Here is a 25,126-nt window from a genome sequence, read left to right on the forward strand (position 1 = left end):
ATTTTGTAATCAAATATTAAGGTTTAGAGTTCCTATTATAGAGTCAAGCATTATGTTCTTTTGATTCTCAATTAGTGGTTTGATGATTTCAGTACACTATAGCTGATTTCAAATAAGGCCTTCTATTTATTATAGTTCGTAACTAGGTCTCACCGTCATTAGGCTGTAATATTTTCACAGATATTAATAATTGCCTGCCAGGTTAATTTGTTGCTCCTTGTTAAGAAAGGCTTCAATTTCTGTCAAACAATAAGTGAATGCATTTATAAATGTTGAACAAAGTTGCAAATTAATGAACTTCAGGTGAAAGCCTGACTTCAATTAATGGGCTTCATATGAAGCCCATTAATTGAAGAGGGCAAGGAATCCTCAGATCTAAAACCCAGAATACACCAAGTTTTATTGGGGACAAGAAAATGTTTTCAACCGGAAATCTCAATTTATTACAAAATTACAAATTCCAGTGATGGTCTTTGGGACACAACATCCTGGAGAATTTTAACCGATGTCTGTGTTTTTTATCCTGTCACGAAACGATGCAATCTGTACGCGATGGAACTGTAATCCTCATTTCAGCCATCAATAATTTCTTGCGAGCGGCAAACCCGCGCATGAATAAAACATTAAAAGATCCGTAAAATACTTTCACGGGAATTTGGACGACCAAAGAGAACGTTGGATATGTTGAAAGATTGTCCCTGAGCGCCGGAAGATGATGTCATTAAATTTGGAGCTTGGAGCATGGCAGCAAAATTTCTTTGAGATGCCAGATCAATCCAACCCCTGGATATCGTCAGCATTTGGGTTTATATCATTAGCGAATTCAAATAAAGGGTTGAATACAGATCTAAAAGTGAACGGTGCCGTCCATTATAGCCCGTGATTCAACAATTACGATGAAACTCGTGAGCAGAAACATTTACATGAGCGGGACAAAATGTAAATCGGTTGAGCGCCTACAATTGAACTGCGATGAGCATTTACCAAAGCTTGCTGATTAGAAAGAAAGCTTTTGATTTATAAGAGCCTGATTTAGGAGTTATAATTATCTTGCAGAATGTATATTGAAAGATATTATGTACAAGGAGGCGGCACTAAGGCTCAGAAGCGTTACTTGGGTGTGCGATTAATGGCATGAAGCGTCAAGTGAACTTTATACCATAGAAATGGAATGATGGAGAATGACGGAAGAATGGAATGTGAAAATAAAGCTTTCAAAGAACTACTTTCACTTTTTTTTCTAAAGAGTATAATTCTATATGCATCCCAGAACAAGCAAAGCTTATCTTAATTTTTTATGATATACAAAATTTTTTATTGATTTCACAGGAAACACGGGAAAGCTTTGCATAATTTTGAAAATGATTTGTTCATGAGTAAATAAAATGAATTTCATTAATAACCGCTCCTCATTAATTATTAGAAAACAATCAACTAATAAAATCAAGGAAAAATATTCTACCGTATATGAAAAATTTTTATTTTTGCTGATGAACTTTGGAAACTTTGAAGCCACAAAATGATTCTTTCAATCGAACGTGGAAAAAAATATATACTTCTGTAATTCCAATTCGAACGTGGAATAATAAGATATCATGCGATTTTTACAATAAGGAACAACGTGTTTACAGGGAAGCCAGGCATAATTTCCAGTGTTTCTCGACATTTAATTTATTACTCTCAAATGTGTCTCTGATCACAAGGCTTGATTTACACTGAGGCCGTGCATAAATTCTTTACCATATATATCATGTAGATTTAACATAACATATTTTCTTTCATTTGATTATTGGTATCCGAACTTAAGGTTATTGGTTCTTGAGTGTCAACCACTAATGACAAATTAAGAAGAAAAGCCTTAATCAAAGTGAATTATTTTTACAGTTGTGTCAAAATTTATCACACATTTAACTTGCTTCTTTCTTCGGAATATGGCATTTTACGTTAAATTAATCGGGGTGAAAGATGAAATGAAATTGATTGATGAAATTGATGAAATTTGTTCATGAAAGACGAACAAATTATCATAATCTCGGCACATTATTTATTACGAAATACTGGGGAAACAAATTTAATGTAAAGTGTCTGTCGAATGAATTTCAAAATGAATAAAAATAGTGAAAATGTTCTCACGCATTTGCTCCATACAGTCGTTGCTCGAGTTTCCCGCGTCTGGCAAGTTGATCGAACTTTCAGATACATAAATGTGGTTAAATGCCCGTAAATTTCCGGCAATCTTATGTGATATGCACAGTTTCTATTGGGTGGTGCAGCTATGAATAAGCTACTCTTATAAATTAATAATTATTTGTGATTGCTTTAAATACGATTGATTCTACTCGCTCTACATTAACTAACGGGTATACAAGAAATGATATGTGCAATATTTTTTAGCTTCTTCTTAATTATGAATGCCTTCGTACACATTATAATAACAGCGAGTGAAATTAGCAGTTTAATGTAAGATTTCAAAAAGAGTCTTATGAACGAAAATACGCTTTTTATGTTTAACTCCTGTGAATAGAGGGTGCAAAACTTGGATCTCTAAGCCCTCATTTTTTTAAGACGACCTTGCGATCAGCGAAGCTTTGCGATCATCCAAAAATTTGAAATTTTTGAAAAATTTTCCGAAAACACTGCCCTGCGCCATGACTTGATAATTTTGTGAACGCCTGGCGAGTCAGCCTTATTTGTGCATGAAAATCACGCAATTACGAATACGTAAATGATTAGAATTACATCAGAACCTTGCATTTCGAAATGAATTAAACTGCGATCACAATCTCAATTCCAATTTTAAGATTATTATTATTTAATGTTATATTAATTGCCTCACATTTATGAATTATTGATCTTGACTGTTGAGAGCTATGAAACGATATTTTCTGAGCGGCCTTCGTCATTCTTTCGCTTCTGATCAAGGCAGTCGCTCATCAAACTTCGAATAATTTTTTATATTGGGTATAAAAAAATGAAATTTGACTAATAGAGTAGTTTAACTAGGGAAAATTTCTGGGGAGAAGTGCGATTTGTTGGGAGATAATAAAAAATATTCTAATCGAGTAAGCTAATGAAAGAATATAGGAGAATAGTCACTTTTTATCTAGCGTGCAAGGATTCGGACGTTCTAGGTGCAAAGTATTTATCTAAATTAATTTATTTGAAAGGGCTTTTAACACATCTAATCATTATCCTTCATCAATCCTTGTTCTAATGATGTAGTAATGGCAAGTCTCTTTGTAATATTTCACTACGATTTCTTGAATAACGTTCAGGTCCTACTTTTTTACTATTATTTCTTGAACTAAGTTGCTCGGAGTGACTAAATTATCCACAGACTAAGATTAGTTGTACTATATAGCAAATAACTTCTAAATACGTGCAAATTGCGTTTATAATCAAAGGAAAATTTCTTCGTTCAGACCCGATATTCACACGAGAAATGTATTACCTTGAAATAATGTTAAGTGTTCTGACCGTTCGCAAATCGAAATCCCAAAAATGACAAAATGGAGTAATCTTTGAAAGGTGATGCTTCTACGATTTTCCTTGAGCTATTTAAAAGTACGCGATTGTTTTATACGCTAGTAACATCCTTTTAGATAATTAGAATGTTCTGTTAAAAATTGCGGTTTTTATACTGAAAAAATGCATTAATAACCAAAATTAAGCCATTACGCATTTTAGTTTTTTTTAGATATCTATTAAATTAGTTGAAGCGCCCCGGTATACGGTGTATCGCACCCGTTCGTACTTGTACACCCGTACCGCTGATATTTTATTGCATTTGAATCATTGTTTTTATATTTATGGAAATTCGTGAATTTGATTAGGTAGGAAATATTTACAACCTCAAATCACAAAGGAAAAGATTAGTTATATAACTTTTATTGACAGAAATTGAATTCTATGTAATTAATTTCGATGTCAGACGAGTGTGCCCGGCTTCAATATGGCGCCCGACGAATATATGTAGTCAGCTTCTGCACGTCTGTTTACATTGTGGTCTAGACGAGGGGAGGTCGAGGGGTTAGCAGCGCTGTACCCATTGTGTAGAGGGGAACGTAGATGAGGGGGTGGAGAGGGGCCGTAGGGAGAGTAAGGGGAGTACCTGGCAGCGAGTGAAGACAAAACAGGTTAATTAAATAGCTAAAGTCTGAGGAAAATAACTGCTTTATCCACTAAATCGTATACTGTAATTTGAAATAAATTTAGACAGTCGATGGATTATTTCTTATCTGTATCCAAGATTGCAGAGGAATTTGGTATTGTTAGTTAATTACGAAAGTGACATCAAAGTCAACATTAAAATATACGTCTCACCTGCTGTTCATGTGATGGTTCATGTCAAGACTCTGCCTCATTCCATCATGAGCCACGCCATATGCGTCACAAGGAGCATGAAAAATGTCTCCGTTGTGCCTTATTCCGTTCACCGGCTGCGGCAGTGCCATCATTGAACCACTCCCATTATTTTCCAAGTGATGACTTATAGCCCCATTGTTTTCAAGCGTATGTCCTGCGCTTCTGTCCATGTGGTGGCTCAGGGTAATGTCAGGCCCCCGAGCTCCTCGTCTCATGGTGCAGAAGTCGGGGGTTCTTGGGTCGGCCGGCGGCGCGGCCCTGGCGCTGCCGAGGCCGGAGAGGGAACAGCGGCGCTCGATGTCGTGGTCGTCGTTGAGGCTCATCAGCGGCATGTACACTGAATGGTCGTCTCGGTGCTGCCATCCCACAGACCAAATAAATAATTGAGCTTTGATGAGTGAAATTGTTGGTAAAATCTGCATATTATTTTAATTTTATTGTAAAATTTTTATCATATGGTAATGTTTTTATCCTATAGGAGAATTTTCATCTTATGATAGAACATTTATCATTTTCTAGTATTGAATTAATCGGCACAGAAGGATTCAGGGAAGTTTTCTTCCGTCCTGCAGCTTCCCATAATGGAATGCTGGAATATTGGATGACTTAAAAAGATACCAAACACGAAGAGACAGAATAAAACAATTAAAATTATACATAAATCCCACAAAAGAATTTTGCTATGATAGATGAATGGGCCTGAAATGAAATTGAAGTTTTCATTCCAAATAGAAATCAAATACAGAACTGCTTTTGATGCGAATTTTTCTAGAAGTCAATGAGGAAATTTTATAATAATTATTGACTACAGACGTTTGTTAGAGTTGAAGACTCTCATTATCGAAAGATTTACCTCGCGCCTGATCTGCGGCGAGAAGGTGGAGGTTCCGTCATGTCCATAACTGTTGTTCTTCTGGGACCTGTTGACCTCCAAGAAATTGTTGTTACCACAGAGGTTGTTGTCGCCCAAACCGGTCGCCGCCATCGAGTTGTTCTCGTGGCCTCGGGAGGCATGAGTTGGAGACGGAGTGGCTCGGTCGCTGAGGCGGGCGTCCGCATTTGCGGAATACATGTTCGGAGGTCCGGACGGTGTTGAGACCATCTTTTCGGGTTCCGGGGAATCTAAAAGAGAAAGAGTGGATGTGTAGCGAAAAGTTTAGTGGGGGAGGCTCTGGGTAGTGTGGAAACTTTTGAGCTGCAGATTTTGCTTTGCAGTGATCACGTTCAGGGGATATTGGGAAATTTAGTTCTACTGGTGGTGGTTTCTAAATCCAATATAATCTGGATAATTTTTTTTCAATTCAATGTCCTAAATTAGGTGAAAATGTTTATTTTCTGTGTTTTAGAACAGTATTATACCCGCAGCATTTTTCATCCATTTCATGTTTTATTTACTGAAACACTTGTACTGTTCATTTAGGTTACTTAATGCATTTATGAAAGCTTGTGCACACGTTTTAAACCAGGCACCGTAAATATAAAGGCTATTCGAACACTCATACACGGTGATGGTCGCGTCGAGATATTTTATGGGAATTTTATTTCTAATGGATGAATTGTATTATATAAGACTTTTCTGCGTTTACAACATCATAAAGTTTGCAGCTACATTTTCATATTAATAAAGGACAAAAGATAGAGTTAATTCTAAGAGGAAAGAGTTACCATGAATTATACGCCTACATTCGATTATAATACGCGTTTTAAGAAAATAACTGATTTGTGAATTATTATATTTTCTGAGGCTCGATTTTAATAGTAGACAGCCGAAAATAAAAGTGTTTCGTTATTAGAAAGTTTACACAAACGAACGTCTCGGACGTTTTTAAAACCGTCCACTTATTGTACAGATGGTTAGTGTAACCGTCCACTTATTGTACAGATGGTTAGTGTAACCGTCCACTTATTGTACAGATGGTTAGTGTAATCGTCCACTTATTGTATAGATGGTTAGTGTAACCGTCCATTGTTTGCACAGATGGTTAGAGTAACTGTCCCCTATTCGCACAGGTGGTTAGTTTAACTGTCAACTGTTTGTACAGATGGTTGGTGTTGGTTAGGCATTTTTCGTTTGAACAGAGGGTTAGTGCACTTCATGTAAATCGAAGCAGGCTAAGCATTTATGTCATAGATTTGTTTATTGTTAAATGATTTTATTGAAGGCAGTTAGCAGCAAGTATATTGCTGACCTCGCGAGAACCTGACGGTTCTGTGCATGTGGCCTGAAACGCTGCGATTGCGCATGAGGCTTCTCGAGCAGCAGCTGCATCCGGCTTGTGGTGAATAAATGCATAAGTGGGAGGTGAATACATTCAAATAAGGTTCATAGAATGAATATGAGCAAATAATGGGATCAATGCATTTTTTATTATTTAGAGACGCACTTAGTTTATAAAAATATCAATATTGAAAACGGTTTATTTTGTTGTAAGTTAGTGTTGATGTTAAATTAATTAAAAAAGATTGGCTTATTTAGAATTTTTAATTTTTTTAAGTTGCCAAAGGAAACTATCGAAAGAATGAAGATTTATAATTTCTAAATATTATAAGATTATTATAAACCAAATCGTAATGTGTACAATTCAGCGTTCAATAAACAACTCTTTGGAAAGTAAATAAATTTCTTGTTGTAAAGTCCGTAGACTTTCGTCGAATACGAGCAGTTATTTAGATTCTTGGGTGGCAATGGAATTGAAGAGAATTGTATTGAATTTATCGATGTTTGGTAAAATAGGTAAGCCTTCCTCATGATTATATTATTTTAAAACTGTATTTCACGCATGAAAAAAATTCTTGTTTTTAGACAGCTTACGACATGAATGCATCACTTAACTTTAATACATAAAATCTGCTTTTTGGCTCTTTCGAGTGCAGTGTTCCTGCGAATGGACAATGTTTAAAGAATATTATTAAGTCGTTGCTTCCAATCATTATGAAAATTGCCACTAATAAAACGATTGCCAATAAACTTTATCCTTAGTTCCCAAACTGAAGATTATATCCAAACTTATGATTATTCTCTCAAATTAAGAACAATAAACAGAAATGCAGCTCAGCAGCAGCGTTAGTACGATGGAAGCTGGTGATCCTGAGGAGGTAGCACCAGTAACGCTGCTGACAGTTATCCCTAGATTGGATAATGGATGCTAATTTAACTTCGGCCTCCGGTCGAGTTAAAAGTTCAGAAAAACATTGATTTTTATCGGGCAGTTTAGATCACAGGAAGGAGGATCAAGACTTAAGATTGAAATTTATTGAGCAGAAAAAAGAAAAAAAACTTTTTTTAACTGATAGGAGAGTGATCAGGTAGAAGAGTAATCAAGTCCGATATTCAACACATGTAGACTTTGATAATAAAAAATATAATTTATATATGAACGATTAATAGAATTATTGATTTAGACGAAATTAATTTAAAACGAAAATGCTACCACTGTAGATGATACTAATGGATCTAAACGATAAATAATTTCAACCTAACTTACCTAAATGTGACTTTAATTATGCTGCTTTTCAAAGTTTCAATTCAAGCAGATTAAAGTTATTAAGTTATTTGAAATTTACAACTCGAGGCTTAATGCTTTACTAAAATGAAGAAAATTACCTTTGGAAATACCTCAAGGAAGAACCTATCATAACTCTCAAAAATAATCAATATCACATTATAGCAACTTATCAGCAATGTGAAGAGGTATAAATATACCTGTCTCCACCACAAATGAAATAAATTTTAAAGTCTGCAAGGAAAAAGTTGTTTATAAAGTTTAGCTCGTGGAAACCAAACAGAGAAGCTTTTTGAAACCAGCAGCAATATGCCTCGACGCAGTCTTTTCATGGAGACGTTTACATTGCGAACGAAGTACGAAACCTGAAGCGCAGCCCATAAAAGTGAAGAGAGGGGACACAAAACTGACAAAATTGACTAAATTGCCCGCCATGCGCGGACGCAGGACGAAGCTTTCTGCTTTTTGGATGCATGACGTGACAACAGCGCGCGTTAAAACTGAGACGAAGGCGTACGTAATAACCGAGACGGTGCACGTTATAACTGAGACGAAGGCGTGCGTAATAATCGAGACTGCACGTTATAACTGAGACGAAGGTGCACGTTATAACTGAGACGAAGGTGCACGTTATAACTTAGACGAAGGCGTACGTTGTAAATGAGATATGAACGCTTTAACTAAAAGTACTTGCCATATGTACATAAGTTATTGATCTTTTAGATTTAATATTAGGTTGCAAGTGCGTCTAGTTAAGGTCTTATGTCCACAACTGAGGTGGAAAGATATCACTTTGATAAATGGATTATGCAAAGAAAAACTAGATCCTGAAAGATAGAAATAACTTAGTGACAAAAGTAGGATAACTAGATTAGTATTGATAAAACTAGATAACGATAGGTGTAAATACATTGAAAGTTAGAACCAGATTTGAGTTTTCGGCATCATCTAGTTAGTTGTAGCTTCCACCGGGCATATAATTCTTCTGATCCGCTCGCAGAAGTGGTTGACATCAGGTTGCTCTTAACACTAGATTGCTCTCTCGGAATAAATAGATGACCTCTAATATTAATATTAATATTATATATTAATATTAATAATTACCTTTATCGCGACAGACGCGTTTCCTGCAGAGCACACAAATCGCCAAAGGAAGGACAACGAGGAACTGAGACGAAGGCGCACGTTATAACTGAGACGAAGGTGCACGTTATATCTGAGTCGGCTGTGCACGTTTAAAATGACATATGAACGTTTTAACTGAAATTACTTGCCATGCATATGTGTGTTTAAGTTATTGATCTTTATATTTAAAATTAAGTTGCAAGTGCGTCTAGTTGGGGCCTTATGTCCACAACTGAGGTGGAAAGATATCACTTCATAAATAGATTATACAAAGAAAAACTAGATCCTGAGAGATAGAAAAAACTTTTCAGTGATAAAACTAAGATAACTAGATTATCATTGATAAAACTAGATAACGAGAGATGTAAATATATTGTGAAAGTTGGAACCAAATTTGAGTTTTCTGCATAATCTAGTTGGATGTAGCTTCCACCGGGCATTGAAATTCATCTGATCCGCTGGTTCAGAAGTGGTTGACATCAGGTTGCGCTTAACACTAAATTACTCTCTCGGAATGAATAGATGACCTTTAAGTATATTGCGTATATTCAAATTAATATTATATATTAATATTAATATTAATAATATTATATATTATTATTAATATTATATATTAATATTAATAATTACCTTTATCGCGACAGACGCGTTTCCTGCAGAGTACACAAATCGCCACAGGAAGGACAACGAGGAAGAAGGCGCCTGAGCTGCCTAGCACTAGCGCCAGGGGGACGCGCTCTGGTCAACAACAATATTTTGAATTAATTGCGAGAACTGAGAAAGTTTTCTCAAAGAAACGAAGTTATTGGAAGTAATGAAAATATTATTCTAGAAAATGCATAAAATGTATGCTATAAAGTATAACGATAGAAAATGTAATGGCACACCGGTTTTATTCGTATTTTTTCTATAAACTAATTCACTGCTCATTGTTCACTGCCTAATTTATAAATAAATTTTAATGAAAGAAAACCCGTCTTACGATCTTATAGGGTCTATGGATTGCGTCTCTGTGCTCTTACTATAAATTAATTCAATGCTCATTGTTCACTGCTTAAAATATAAAGAAATTTCAGTGAAAGAAACTCCGGCATCCGATCTTAGAGTCTCGGGATTGCGTCTCTGTGCTCTTACTTTCTTCGTTAAGTCGTATGAGTTTCCTGGCGACGCCGTACTCGTTCACCACCGAACAGTTGTAGTCGCCGAAGTCCGTCTCTGCTGCATCATGAATGACAAGGATTGTTCGTAGGCCTTCGAGCCGCTGCTCTTCCTTCACTTCGTAGCGCGAACTGCCTGCACGCGAGTCAAATATACTAATTAAAGGAAACATAATCATGGAGGAAGTCTGCTAATGAGTCCAATATACAAACTAGTGGATACATAATCATGGACGGTCTTTTTTTACTTTGATTTTTTTATAGTAATTGATATTTATACTTTAAGTCCAAGGTGATCAAGTGCCACGTTGATGTGTATGGGAATTATTAAAGACTAGTCAAACAAATATAGTTTTGCATTCTGTTCGTTTGAATAAAATTATAAAAATTTGTTCTCGGGATTGAAATTTGTTCCCTGGAATTGATGAACAAAAAGCATGGGGAATGAGAAATTTGCAAGACATCTCAATATAAAAGATTAACTTTAATTAACTTTAATAAATGTATATCATTACATAAATCAAACGCGTATGCACTTAATCGAACGTTATTCTCATCAGTAATTTTGCCTACGTACCGAGATCAACGGGCTTCCCTCTGTACGTCCACGTGACTTTGATGGGGCTTGGGACGGACACTGTATTGCATTCTAAGTGCACGGTCGCCCCAGGCCGCCCCACTTGGTCCGTGGGGCTCACAATGGTGGGTGGCCCCTTGAGGAGCACTTTCATCTTGCCAATTAGCTCGGGGAATTGTAGGTCGCGTTCCCGCACCCCCGCTACGCAGCGATACGCACCCGCGGTCAGCGGGCTCACCGACACCCGCAGCTCTGACCCGTTCCCGATGATCTAATATGGAAGGCAGTGAATGTGTGCATTACTGGGGTCGATTTGAGTCAAGTTAATTGACATTTTAATATCGTGGCTCGTGGGAGGGATATTTTGGGTCTTAATTAGGCTGAGAGGATACTTTATCCAGCCATTTGTAAATTTCGTCATTTATATTGAAATCATTTTCAAAAATTGCTAGTTTCTAAAAATATTGTAAAATAAAATTCTTCACGTCAGTCAATCGATGCTTACAGTGATTTACTCTTGAAACTTCTGTGTGAAAATTCTAATCAAGTACAATCAAGATTCTAATAGGTGAGAATAATACCAAGTATTGTATAATAAAATTTCAATTTAATAACCCGACATCCATGAATAAATAGATAAAATAGAGCCATTAAAAAACATACTATATAAATGCACGAAAATGCAATTGATGATATGATTGATGCAATTGATTATAGATTGATTAGATTATAGATTTCATACTATGAGAGATAACAAACTTTGTTGTCCCCCTCCTGCAGCCACACGATGGAAGGCTGGGGGTTGGCGTCGACGCTGCATCTGAGCAGCACCTCCTGGCCCGTCTCTGCCGCAGCGTCCAGGGGCAGCGACCTGAACACTGGCCCGTACCGGACGTGTACCCCCAGGGTCTTCTTAGACGATCCTACTTTGTTGGACACCTGCAGCATAACCTTCAGTTAACCTTGAATGATAAGAGATAAAGTACATGAGAAAGTACATGATAACCTTTAGTTAACCTTGAATGATAGTAGATAAAATACATGATAAAGACGCATATAACTTACACAATGCACGTGGTTGTTAACCTAAACAGCCAGAATTTTTTTACGTTTTATTTGAAGTAAGTCTGAATTTAACTCATTTATGACTAGTTTAAAAGCTCATATGAATTGAACATATTCATGTGAGAATAAAACACATCACACGTGGAGAGCCGTAACAAAAAAGATGCTGGCTTCTAATTTGAAGTCAAAACATACAAAATACTGTATTATATGCTTTCGTTTCAATGTATGCAATAATGCTCGGAGCGATACAAGCAGCATAACTCAGCCTCTATAGAGCCACTATCCTGAGCGGCTGGTTTCAAGGCAATCAATTTTCCATTCAAAGTATCCGTGATGTATTTAGTCTGAGTCTGCGAGAATGCGTCGTCCGGCCATAATTACCTCTATAGAAACTATCGCAGTATCGATCTTATCTGCTGAGCTCGTTCACAGGCTGACGGGAAAACGATTAGGCGAGGGAGAGGTTTAAAATTAACATAGAAATGAGAGCGTACAAGAGAACGCAAAGGAACGAATGATGAATTTCGAACAAAAGGGAACTAATAGTCTCCTTATACTTTGTATTGAATCTTTGTGACACTCGTAGAATCATGTTAAAGTGTGTTATTTTAACCTGTTAATTGTTCAAAGCCTGATTAAACATTAATAATGGGACTATAAGATTTTTTAGTCTTGTCACTATCTGAAACTAAAATTTACTATACAGCCTAAATTACAGTAGTTAACTGTTATTACTAAGAAAAAATAATTATCCTCAACTGGCAATGTAATGTCATCTGTTTTGAAATTTAAATTATTTCTTAAACTAAAATATAAAAGTTCAGAGATGCAGCTGACCTCGCAGGATACCGTGTCCTTATGCATGTCCCTTGAGATCCTCGGCAGCGTTAAAGTCCTCAGTGTTTGGTTCTCGAGCTCAACGCTGTTGTGGTACCATCTGTGAAAGCATACCATATCCTGTATTTATCCTGTACTGCAACGAAATAAATCAATTTTTTCAATAAATGTCATCGGCATTATTGGTAAGAGCACGGATTTTCTTTAAGGTTAGCGGGCGAATGACAAGATTATGAATTCCTGCCGATAATCGCACGGAAACTCCGACTTTTCAGCCAAGATTATCAAATTCACGGCGAAATTTTGTAGTGAATGGCATTGAAATTTGTCCACTAACGGCACATTTGTTCTTGCAGTCAAGCGGCTAAAGAAGAAACATGTTCATAAATTCATGACGAGTTTTCCTAACGAGTTTACAATGAAGTAGAGTTTCTTGGTTTCAAAGGTATGTATTTGGCTTAGATACGAAAGATGTCTATTTTGATGTTCCAAGTTAATTTTTTGAAAATCTTTCTTTATAACGAGGTTTTTTCATTTTATTGGACCTTAATTAGTCTCACGAGATTCCGAAATTTGCAACAAGCATTCTTTGGAAATTGAATTCAAACATGGAAAGAATAAATTTAGAATTATTTTATTAATATTTGGATCAATACTCAAGAAGTTCTGGTATCAGAATATGAATGTTCGCCTCAAGTTATCCCCGAGATATTGCGTAGATTAATATATTTATTAATATATTTATATTGTTTCTCACGTTAAAGGTTGCTCAGATAATTTATTGCGAAAATAAGTTACAAATGTAATGAATTTCAGATCCTAAATCATAAAATCAGTTCTGCCGAGAAAACAAAAATAAATAAATTAACAGCTGCCCAAAACACGCAAGGGAAATCTTTTCACAGCGCGATTCTCGCTAATGACGAAAAATGCGTCGTTTAGGGATTTATTTCCACGGCAAAATAGGAAATCGACAAGCAGACAACAGAAAAACATCAACGAAATACGTCAGTTCTCGATAATGATGAGTTTCATCGCAAGCTTTACACTCAAGGAATTCTCTTCAAACGAAGGTATTGTGCGGCATTCGGCCATATTTCCGACGGGCTTTCTAATTGTGCTGCGCATGGAGCGGAAGCGTGACGAAAAAGTCACATCCCATCGGTGATAATTGCGCAGATCTTCTGCGAAAAAAGTCAATCAGTGACAATTATCCGCACGCAATTATCTCCATCGAGCCTGATCATCATGATTGCGACTCATGCTAAATGGAATGGGATTGGTGCATTTCGACAGATGAGGGATCCTCGCTAGGGATTTTTGAGAATACTGTGCGCAGGAATGCTGTAGCACTTCCAGGTGATGCTGTTCAGTATACGTGCCACTTATTGATGATAAATTTTTACCGTAAGTGTAGTAACAGTCGCCAAGATTTGGGGATTGACGGTGTAAATTGTTAAACTCCAATGAACAAAACTCAGGAGTCAATCATAATTTCGTTAAAATTCACAGACATTTCCAAATTTACGAACCTGCTTTTTTCTAGAAATGAGCATAGGAATAAAGCGCACAGATTCACTTTTAAAAAACTCACGACAATGTTAAGTCGGTGCAAGTTCAGCGTAAATTAGACGTTTCCAATAAATTAAATATTCTGACAGCTGATCAAAACCAAGTCTCCATTACTGATGCTAGGCTCTGATAAGTGATGCTGATGTCGCAATCAGATGATGCGTGCTGCCAGCTAACAAGATGTGTACTTTGTAAGCTAAATTCTAGGACGCGCTACTCGTCATTAATCTTCTTATGTAACTTTTTTAAAGGAACTTTATAAATACCTCTTTATTTTTTCAAGCAGAACTTCTCTTTGGTGCCAGTATAAATCGCTAAAACATTGGAAAGTTATACTTCTTTATTCATGTTTATTCATTGCATTTCCTACGATCGTCTAGCATCTGTAATCTTTAAGGCAGACTGAAAATAAAAAAGTCGAGATTTTCGACCCACAAAATCAAACAAGCGGTTCAAAATGATGGCTTAAATCCAAAGTTCTCGGCTAGAGTAGCGTTCCATGTTCTTTTAGGGGGACTTCCTTTGTAGGTTTTGAATCTCCAGAATTGGTGCAATTCAGTCGGCTTTAGAGAAGTCAGTGATAGGAGTTGTGGTCAGTGTACGGAAGAGGTTGGCTGTGGCCGAAAGAACGAATTCTTGTGTGAGGTACGTTGTATGCAATGTGGTTGCGTATCACTCGCTACACAGAAGATCAAAAGCTGAATTTGTCCTTTGAGGATGCGGCCTTCAGAGTCCAGTGACCACCATTAAATATAATGGCCAGGGAAATAACAATTCAAGTTCTGCAAGAATTCACCGGTATTTTGACCGGCCGAAAAGAACAAGGTCAAAGGTCAATCAAAACAACGGCCAAAGAAAAAAATTTATAGCACAAGACGTCACATTTACATTAAAAGTTTTCTCAAAAAAAAGAACGGAAAAAGAAAAAAAAGCAACCAATAACCTCAAGTCCAAAAAAAAACCTTTCAAACCAAAAAAAGCCGCCTTCAACAACCCCGTCCAACCGCCGCCCTTTTTAACAAGAAATTCCCAACAAAAGTTCAAGCACCTCCAAAAAAATCCTAACAATCCAAAAATCAAAAACTCCAAAAACCAATCCAAAATGAAAAAAAAATTAATAAAAAAAAACCAAAGAACCAAAAAAAAAAATAACGTTAAATTTAAAACCCCACAAATTAAGACCAAACGGAAGAACAAACGGAAAAATTTTCCCGTAAGCCGAGATAACATAATAGATAGTGTCAGTATTTAGAAAGTAATGGTTTTATACGCTTATATTGCGTATTTTTTGAATATTTTATTATTATAGTTATGTTTGTGAAGACAATGTACTCTTTTCTTTTCTGTAGTCGGGAAAAATAAATGTGTGCCTAAATAAAACATTACTTTAAACAATATTACTAAAGAGATTGATAAGATAAACGCTAAATTCAAGCTTAAACAGAATTATGAACTTAACAATTTTTCAAAGGAATCATCTGAAGTCAAATATCACCCAACAGAAGTTATCCCACAAAACATCAAAGTGCCAAAAAATTAAATGGAATTACGGCGGAAGTTATATCATGAGTGCATTATCGAAATTTGTTTTGCAGTTTTGTAAATAGGCAGTATATATATGGAAGAGTAACTATTATTCTGAGGTTCTATTTCATGCCGAAGAACATGTGACTCATAAAAGTATATAAGATACTAGTTTCCTACGGACGACGAACAAAATCATTAAAGTTTATCTCTAAAATTTTATAACATTGATCATTAGATAGTTCATCCCTATTACAGTTGATAAGAATTTTCCCTTACCATGCAGGATTGCGAAGATAAAACAGGCTTATAGCAACAAAAAATTGATGCGCCTAAGATGTTAAATCCTTTTCTATATGCAGAGTTTAGTACTAGTCTTAAACTGCTGACGCTGAATGTACAAATAACACACAGTAAGACTAGACCCGAGACAAGAAAGAGCGAACAACCCCAAACTCCTTTGAAAATCAGTAAGTACGAATAATTATTTATACTTAATTCATAGTATCCATGTTGAGTAACTGCTATAGTTAAAGAAGTTTAAGTTAGATCATATAGTTGAGTTATTGAGTTACCTGAAGCTGAGGTCAGGTGGGTTGGCCTCGGCGTGGCACACGAAGTGGGCGTCGTCGCCCTCGACGAGCCTGGGCGGGTGGGCGCTCACCTGCACCTCGGGGGCGAAGTACACGCGCACCCGCGCTGAGCTGCCCACAAAATCCACAACAAAACATATTTTAAATCATTAATGCATAATAAATTTAGCGTAAGAAATTCAACTTCAATAAAGCTTCGTAAACCTCAATATAAAAGGAGAATTGAGGACAGTATAGGCACTTCGACGGCCTGTTCTTTGATGACGGAATCAAAGATGCATCCGTCAAAGATGGCGGATGCATCTTTGAGTTTCGGTAGGCAGAGAAACGTTTCCGTAACTTAGATTCTTCGTAAGATTGTGGGAAACAGCGAGTGTTGTGAGCTGTGTGTGAGGAATAATAAGAAATTATTTAAATTTGAAAGTATTTGTTCATATGCGAGACGCATGGTGGTTTAGGTAATTGAGAATACATCTGTAACTTACGATATGGATGGACCAAAAGATTGTTCACCTAAAGAGAGGCGTGGAGAGGGCTTGGTGCGAGGTGATGCAGGTGATGGTGCTATTGTCGTGGGTGCGTCTGGGGACGAATGTGAGTGTGGACGTTACGATGGAACGTTTGCTGTCCCCCATCATCTCCATGGTGGTCACGGCACCCAGACCCAACGGGTCCCGCGGGTGCTTGTCGTCCACCCACTGGATCTGGATGTGCATTCAAGAAGAATATTCCATTTTATGAATGATGATAGATTTTTCGATGATTTGTTGTGGGGTCATTAATTAGAGTGTTATATGCATGAAAATAATCAATTAATTATCTCTCACGGTACATGACCATTCTAAGGTAATTGATCGCATAATAGTTTTTTATAGACTAAAATTCTGTTACTTAATATTAGTTGGATTCTGCAAATTCAACGCTCAAAAATTCGTTCCGGATTTTCGTTTGTGAGAGAATAACTGGAGCTCTGCTTTTACTGAATAAAATTTCAGACCTCGGGGGGCGGTTTGCCTCCTCTGCTGGTGCACTTCAGCGTCGCGTGAAGACCAGTTGTGGTCTGCAGCTCAGCAGGCTCCACGACAGGCGGGTCTGGTGGTACGTAGACCTTCAACTGCACCTCCTCAGACCTGTGATAGACCATGATGAATCAGCATTTCAGCGATTTATAATTACGCTAATTATAATTATGCTAATTTATGCGATTTATATAAGGGAATCTTACGGCATGAGATAGAAAATGAAACAAAAGTAACGTCATTGCTACTAACGTCGCCGGCCTCCATTAGAAGCGGTTCATCATCTAGGCAAAACTGAACTACAACTTTATAGTGCGATCAAAACATCATCGTAGTTAAAATGTGGTAACCGAATTCTAGTTAAGATTAGTATAATTAGCAAGAGGCGAGTTCAATGCAGTATCTAAATAGTGGCAACTCATGTGCTATGGGAGGTCGTAACAATGATCTACACTTTAAGGAATTATTCGATCAACCACACGCCTGGGCGCATGCACTTGAAATATAATCGTTTTATCTACAAGGCTGCAGAGTTGGCTGGCACTGCAGTTTAGTACCTCGGTAGCGAATTTATCAAGGTGTACCGCTCGTCGGAAAAGAAAGGAAGCAACGAGGCTAGCACAACGCCATAAAAGAAGAGAACGTTGACAAAATCAGCCGAGCTGACCTTATGCCAGGCACTCCATCGCTGGCTGAAACCTGACACTGGAAGAGTCCGTCGTCGTCCAGCTGCACGGGCTGGATCCGTAGGCTGAAGTCACCTGGACATGTGAAATTTAATTATTCATACATTCGACTGAGATCAACAATTACGAATTACTATGAACATAGTAAACCGTAAAATATAAGTTTGCGTTAGACTTTTGAATTATTTCCAGCAAAACTTAGAAAATCGTATTAATGCGAACAAAATATTCAATTTTGGTATAAACATAATTTTCGAATAATGAGCCGATTCAACTGAATGATAAAAAAATTCGTAAGAAATTACTTGACAAGCACACAACACAGGAAAACTGTATTTCTATATTACCTTCGTCGTCTGAGCCGATCATGCTGTACCGTGCAAATCCGTACAACCTTCTTTCGTTACCCAAGCCGAAGCCATCTTTGGTCCATTGTAAATGACCGACTTTGTTCACAACTCTGTCAACAGAGAACATTGTGAGTGAAGCCTTACAAAACTATCACTAAACTTGCGGCAGAAAGACCCAATTGAACTCAGCACGTATAAAATACTAAATTAACAGCTATTGACGACTTAGCGCGAAATTAAGCCCCAATAAAATCAAACGCTATCAAGCTGACATATTGATCAGAGAAGTGTTAAGAAGCTTGGGGAGTTTTCCGAGAAGTTTTTGTGAAATTGAAAAAAAGTTTGCAGAGGTAGATCAGTTTCTAAGTGTTCATCTGTGAAAACTGACCGATTCATGCACTGCATTTATAGACAACAAAATGACGAGAGAATACAAATGAATACATTGAATCAAATTAATTTTTTTATTGATAAAAGTGCGAAAACGGGTAAATATCAATCAATTAATTATTCTTGCTTTATGTAGATTTGATAATAAGTACTATTGCATTCATAACATTCAACGAGGCTGAAACCAATTTCAATGAAGACAGCTGAACCGAGTAGCTGCAGCTGCTGTCTTGAGACCAAAAAATCTTACACAAAACCCATGACCCATCAAAAATTAGGCCAACGATTACCCTCTATCTTCACGAGTTGCCACTATCAGAAGGGGTAATACACACATAGGAAATCGTATTAATTAATAAATGTTCTTACACTATGTGTATAACACCTATGGTGTGATAACATCTACTGCGGGGTTCTCCACACAAGCAATGCTGATCTCATATCCTATAATAATCAAATGGCTTATCAATTCGCCTAAGACGCACGCACCTGCAAGGAAGGACGACCGTGGACCCAAGCACGGCCGTCTGCGGCGCCGGCTCGGTGGCGAAGCGCTGTAGGCCCGACGAGTCGAGCGTCTCGACCGCAGACCCGCCCATACCTGGGCCCAGGCGACTGTCGTGGATCACGACTGGTGAGTGAAGCGCCCCTCGTTTGCGGTGTCGGTGGTGGGGACCGCCGTTCGCGTTATTTGTCTCTTCCCATGCTATTGAGGAGGCGGTCGAGGAGAAAAAATTCTGGACGGTTGGTTCTTGGGATACCGAAATAAAGAGGCTTTGCGTGTTGCGGGATTCTGCAGAGTAGTCAAGCGAAGAGTTTTCTGGAGTCGCAATATTTTCTTTCTTCACAGGGTTTCCGTTACTTAAAACTTGAATGAAGCCTGTGATGGATTCATCGTATAGAACTTTTAAGTCGTCATCAACAGCTGCATCTTCAGAGCTATCCCATTCTGAATTAAAGTTATTTTCATCTCCTGAATAATCTAAATTTCCATTGAGATCTTTGAAAGCCATTGATATTGCACGTTGATTGCGGCGCTTGTTTTTTCTGAAGAGTTTTTCATGAGCGCCAGCGCCTCGGTTCTGCATTTTGAAATTATTCGAATTTCGTTTGCTGTGAAGGAAAACAGCATGTGACAAGAAATTGGGATTCTTCGTAGACTTATCTTGAATTTTAAACGGATTGAGCTGGTTCCTTTTCATCAAGCTTATTAAGTTTTTCCTTTTTCTTGCAGATTTCCGCCGTTCAGATTGTTTCACAATAAAAATTTCTCGAGCTTGCCGAGATTTTCCTTTTAAATGAAAATTCGAATTTCCAATTTTTGAAAGTATTTTATGATGACCGGTGATATTGAAGGCCTTTTTTCTGGTTAACCTTTCGTGATTGTTTGGTCGTAAGCAATCATCAGCGTCAGCACAAGGACTAAGGAGGATCCTGACGTCAGCTGACGGCTCCTGATGATTTTGCTGATACCAAGCACTGCTGGGCCACGAAGACCCGTCCAGGTCTATTTTATCCACTACAATCCAGCTGCCGCAGACCAGATGTAAACTAAAAATCCAGATCCAGGATTCGAGCCAACCGTTCACACAAATCATTTTACCTGCAAGAAAAGGAAATACTTGAATAATCATTAATTCGTTTTCGTAGAAAGAACGTATAGCCGTTACGGTACTAAATTTTAAAAGTTTTATTTTATCAAATACTCAGTAACCTTTTTAATTTCAAATTGGAAAATTCTCAGTAAATCTGAAGAAGTTGGTTCACATCAAGCACTTTTTTAATATACGATGAGTTCAACGAAATTTTGATATGTTTCTTCTCATAACTACTTGAGGTGAAATTTAAAAAAAGTAAACAATAAAGCATATTTTTTGTTTTAAATTATTGTCATAAATGAATTTAATTGCCTGCAATGAAGCTTATGCTTAGTGTGAAGGCACTAAGTAAGCACTGGCTGGGACCATTTCAACAATTAACTCGGCCGTAGAACTAATTAAATATTTCTCTTTAATCAGCACAGAAACTCTAAAATCCCGCCGCCGGTTTCAGTGTTTTTGCACGTAATTTGGAGCTTTAGGGGGACTTGCTGAAACTCGAGAGGCGTAATTAAAACTTGTGTCCCTATCGTTTTAGTGGCAACGCTGGCCTCGCTCACTCGCTCAGGGATGAGACCAGCGCTCACAGTGCAACAGATTGCCAGCGGTTACGAGATTTCTTTTTCCCTAATACTTTCCCTGCAGAGGTGGAGGGCGCCTGTATTCGGCACATGATGAGCGAACCTGGAAATGAGATGACGGTTCAAGAGAGACGACGGCAGAAGGAAATGAAGGTCTTAGAAATGAGGAATTTCAAATAAACGAGGCAACATCGTGCTCCTCTGCAGAGCCCAAATGATACGCGTCTTAATGAAATGTAAAGAGATTTGGCAGCACGAAAACGAGATGCTCACTCCGCGGAAACATGAGGCAAGATGACACGATTTGATGATAGACAAGTACGAATTCTTTGCTGATTGCTTCTCTAAAAATGATCTCAAGCTTCCAAATTTTTATAAGTCTTACCTACCGCGTTATTATGGTGATGTACAGTGGGGGGAAATAAATATTCGTACACTTGAAAAATCGTATTTTAATGTATGTAAGTGCACAAACTTAACAGGAAAAGTGATTTAAATTATGTATAGAGACGCATAGTATTCAAAAATACTATCAAAAGAAATTAAATCTCAATGCAACAAAAATTAAATCACTTTTCCTGTTAAGTTTGTGTACTTACATACATTAAAATACGATTTTTCAAGTGTACGAATATTTATTTCCCCCCACTGTATTTCAAAATTTAACGCTTCTGGATGCATTGTTTCTACAAATTTCAGATTTCGTTGCTTCTGAGTGCAGGCACATTTTAATTTATCGAATATTACGATTGAATAATCCAAAAACTGTAATTGCATACACTCCTTCATGGCATTTTGATGCGATAGAGAAAGAGACGGGAAATTTTTTATTGTGGTGGGTAAATGAAAAAAAATTTACGTAAGAAAAGCCTGACAATCAATTTAAGATTAATACTGAATTATAAAATTAGTTCGTTTTTAAATTAAAGCAAGTAGCACTGTAGACTCAGAAGTCCGACGTCTATCTGGTCCGGAACGATCGTGTTTGTCTGCCGACCTTCGAGAGGAATTTAGTTTTTATGGAAAAATAACTGAATTTGTATATTATAGATTTATATAGTTTCAATATTATTATTTCCATAAATAATTATTTGAATTTAGATCGGGATTAATGCTTGCTATTAGATCGGGATTAATGCTTTATTCAAACCAAATAAATCCTCAATACCTTTTAAAGCGACGTAATGGCATGGTTTATACATTGAAATTGATATGCATATGATCAAAACGCATTTGGAACAATTTTCCGATAAAGGTTTCGTAGGCGCATTGAATAGCAGTAATTGTATCAGTAAGTACTATTAAAAAAGTATTAGACAAAAAGGTTTTGTAGGCGCTTTGAGTAGCAGTAATTTTAACACAAAGTACTTTAAGAAAAGTATTGGACAAAACGACATTGAAGACCACATCAGAGGCAAAGCTCTCAGCGTTTCCAGTTCGGTGAAAAAACACGCTGAGATTTGAGGGAAGCTGCTCAAGTTTGGCATAATTCCATCAAGACATTCAGGAGCCTCACGCGGAGTTGCTTAGAGCCCCAACTTCTCAGCTCATTCCTGGCGACACTTGGGAATGACTTAAGAGCTTCCGAAATCACCGGGTAACTTCTGGTAGAAATTTGAATTCGATAACAATTTCTCGCGTAACCAGCTTTGTCGACGCCTTTGAAGCCTGCGCTTGAAATGAGTTTGTATTTGCTGAGAATAAAAACACTTGGGATTAATTTAAATTTGGCTACTGCCCCAGAAAATATCCATTCAATGGGTACTACTCGAGGTGCTGCTACATATTACTTCGCTAGGCAGGGCAGTTCTTACTTAATTTGCACCGCGTCCAATAATCAATTAGCGGCCCCGACACGCCCCCTAACTTGTCTACAGGAAAACTCAGGCAAGACGAGATCTTCATTAGCTCGTAGAGTTTGTCCGCGATGCCTGAAACGTTCATCTTCACGGCCAGAAGTTGGCTTGTCTCGAAGTTTTTTAATTGAAGGCGTCGTTATCTGTTCCAAACGCCACATTCGGTACCAGATTCTCAACGAGTTCTGATTGAAGAGAATGAAAGAGGAATTGACAGTTGGGGACATTAATTTCAAAAACTTGACAGAAACTACACGACTTATATTTTCTCTATTTTTTGCCCGGTAAAGAACGTTCTGCTCGGATATACGTTCCATGTTGATTCAACGCTCCTCTCAGCGCAAGCAATTTGAGGTCCAATTAAACCATGATCAGGACCTCAGTGGTAGTGTTACACTGAGCTCCACATAGCTCTGTGCATGTCTGATACGCTGAGTATCAGACACTGTGCATGTCTGATACTCTGAGCTCTGCGCAGTACTGTGCATGTCTGACACACTGAGCTCTGCACAGGACTGTGCATGTCTGATACACTGAGCCCTGCACAGGACTGTGCACGTCTGATACACTGAGTATCAGACACTGTGCACGTCTGATACACTGAGTATCAGACACTGTGCATGTCTGACACACTGAGCTCTGCACAGGACTGTGCATGTCTGATACACTGAGCTCTGCACAGGACTGTGCATTTCTGATACTCTGAGCTCTGTACAGGACTGTGCACGTCTGATACACTGAGCTCTGCACAGGACTGTACACGTCTGATAAGACTGTTCTAAGCCATGCCAGAAACCCTAGTGTCGTTACCGAGCATCGATCGGCCGTGAGTAGCACAAAACTTGCTGCCCTAACCATTCGAACTGCAGTTTAGGACCCATCAACCAGGCAAATGATGTTAAAACAACGTTAAAATATCGTTGATTCAGCCAAACAACGCTTAATTTAACGTCAGGTGTCTGGTGGTATGCAGAAAATTCGCAACGACTTTACCTACAGATAAATCTGAAGACATAAACACTGTAAAATAATTTATGCATGGGAAACCTAGTAAATGTTACCGTGTGTTATTATTATAATATAATACAGACTACGACTGTATTATATAATAATATCATTATTATGTGTGTTCAAAATTAACGATGACATAATTGAGGGCTTAGACGAACTGCAGTGGCAAATATTGCAAATGAAAAGCACATAGGTAACAAAGTTATCGCAAATACTGCAAAAATTCGTTGAAGCCTTGATTTTTTGGTGGTATAAATTTCTTTAGAGTTTAATTGAATTCACGTAGTTTTCGTGTTTTTAAAGGTCATGGAAAAACAGGAGCTCGGTGATAGTGAGCTTATGGCACTGGGTTATGGCTTTATGGCCATTGCACTCATCGTAAAGGCTTGTATATCTCAAGGCTTAGGGCAGCTACGGAAATCCGAAATTAGAGTTTTCATGTCTCTATTGCAGTCTGAAGAATCTTATTGTAAGGAACTTCACTGCGCCGTGAAACGAAATAATCTGAAGCAAATTATGTAGAAGATGGTCGAATTGAATTTACAGTGTAGTTCAGATAACCAGGATCTTTCTTAATTTAGAAATAATTTCATATCAGGTATAGCAAGAATATCGGTATGACTTTGTTCAATCACTCATATTGTTTGAGATAAAACATCCCAATTCATTGAAAATAGGCACAATATTTCATCAAGATTAAACATCCAATAGATCTAATTTTCTATAAAAATTATATTAGATTTAATGGATAGTAAATGGTTAGAAATCAATGCAGCCTTGACATTACGCGTGTGTCCCGAGTGCTTTCAGGAATTCATCAAGCAAGCTTCGCGCAAACTCTCAAAACTCTACGGGACGTTCAATGCAGTCTTGGAAGTCAGTCAATCGGGCCGAGCAGACAACGGTTTCAAGTTGGACTGCAGGTTAGTGTCAAACTTGCCTCATCCAAACGTCGAGAGAAATTTGAAGCATCTTCAACTGCCTAAACAATTTCATTGATCCTATTCACTTACTTAATCAAGCGAACTCTCACAGAGAAGAAACTTATGTGAAATCAGTCAAGCATTTAAATTTCCAAGTAGGTTCAATGTATTATTGTACGTTTGTGATGACAAGAGGAGACAATATAGATCACTGACATTGAAATATTGTCGATCTGATGGCCGTTTCGTGGTAAGCTTAAAAAACATTTTATGATTCTACTTTATTAGCATCATTGTGTTCAGTTAGATTTATTGCGCTCATTTGTTCAATTACCACTTTCTTAGTATTTTACCATACTCGTTTATAATAAAAATTAACGAAGATTATGTA

General features: G+C 37.5%; 1 protein-coding gene across 1 annotated transcript; it reads right to left on the reverse strand.

Annotated features, from left to right (window-relative positions):
• Positions 1-432: 432 nt before the first annotated feature.
• Positions 433-19,779, reverse strand: LOC108681204 (irregular chiasm C-roughest protein). The gene is made up of 14 exons (XM_047880548.1): positions 19,256-19,779; positions 18,374-18,486; positions 18,008-18,101; positions 17,319-17,451; positions 16,835-17,025; positions 16,304-16,432; positions 12,633-12,732; positions 11,487-11,666; positions 10,728-10,998; positions 10,128-10,286; positions 9,624-9,731; positions 5,219-5,487; positions 4,324-4,721; positions 433-4,111 (listed from the first exon to the last, which is right to left on the reverse strand). The coding sequence occupies exons 1-14, from the start codon at positions 19,777-19,779 to the stop codon at positions 3,928-3,930; spliced, it is 2,853 nt and encodes a 950-aa protein (XP_047736504.1). The 3' UTR covers positions 433-3,927.
• Positions 19,780-25,126: the final 5,347 nt, after the last annotated feature.

This window comes from Hyalella azteca, unplaced genomic scaffold (genome assembly GCF_000764305.2).
Source record: "Hyalella azteca isolate HAZT.00-mixed unplaced genomic scaffold, Hazt_2.0.2 contig5554, whole genome shotgun sequence".
Taxonomy (NCBI): domain Eukaryota; kingdom Metazoa; phylum Arthropoda; class Malacostraca; order Amphipoda; family Hyalellidae; genus Hyalella; species Hyalella azteca.

Bases quoted from the DNA above. Each gene is read 5' to 3' on its own strand.
- LOC108681204 (XM_047880548.1), bottom strand. From the start codon at position 19,779: ATGGCTTTCAAAGATCTCAATGGAAATTTAGATTATTCAGGAGATGAA. The intron at 17,452-18,007 runs GTCAGCTCGGCT...GGTCTATCACAG, and splicing joins GATGGAGTGCCTGGCATAAG to GTCTGAGGAGGTGCAGTTGA. The intron at 5,488-9,623 runs GTAATTATTAAT...TTTCTCTTTTAG, and splicing joins ACGCGTCTGTCGCGATAAAG to ATTCCCCGGAACCCGAAAAG.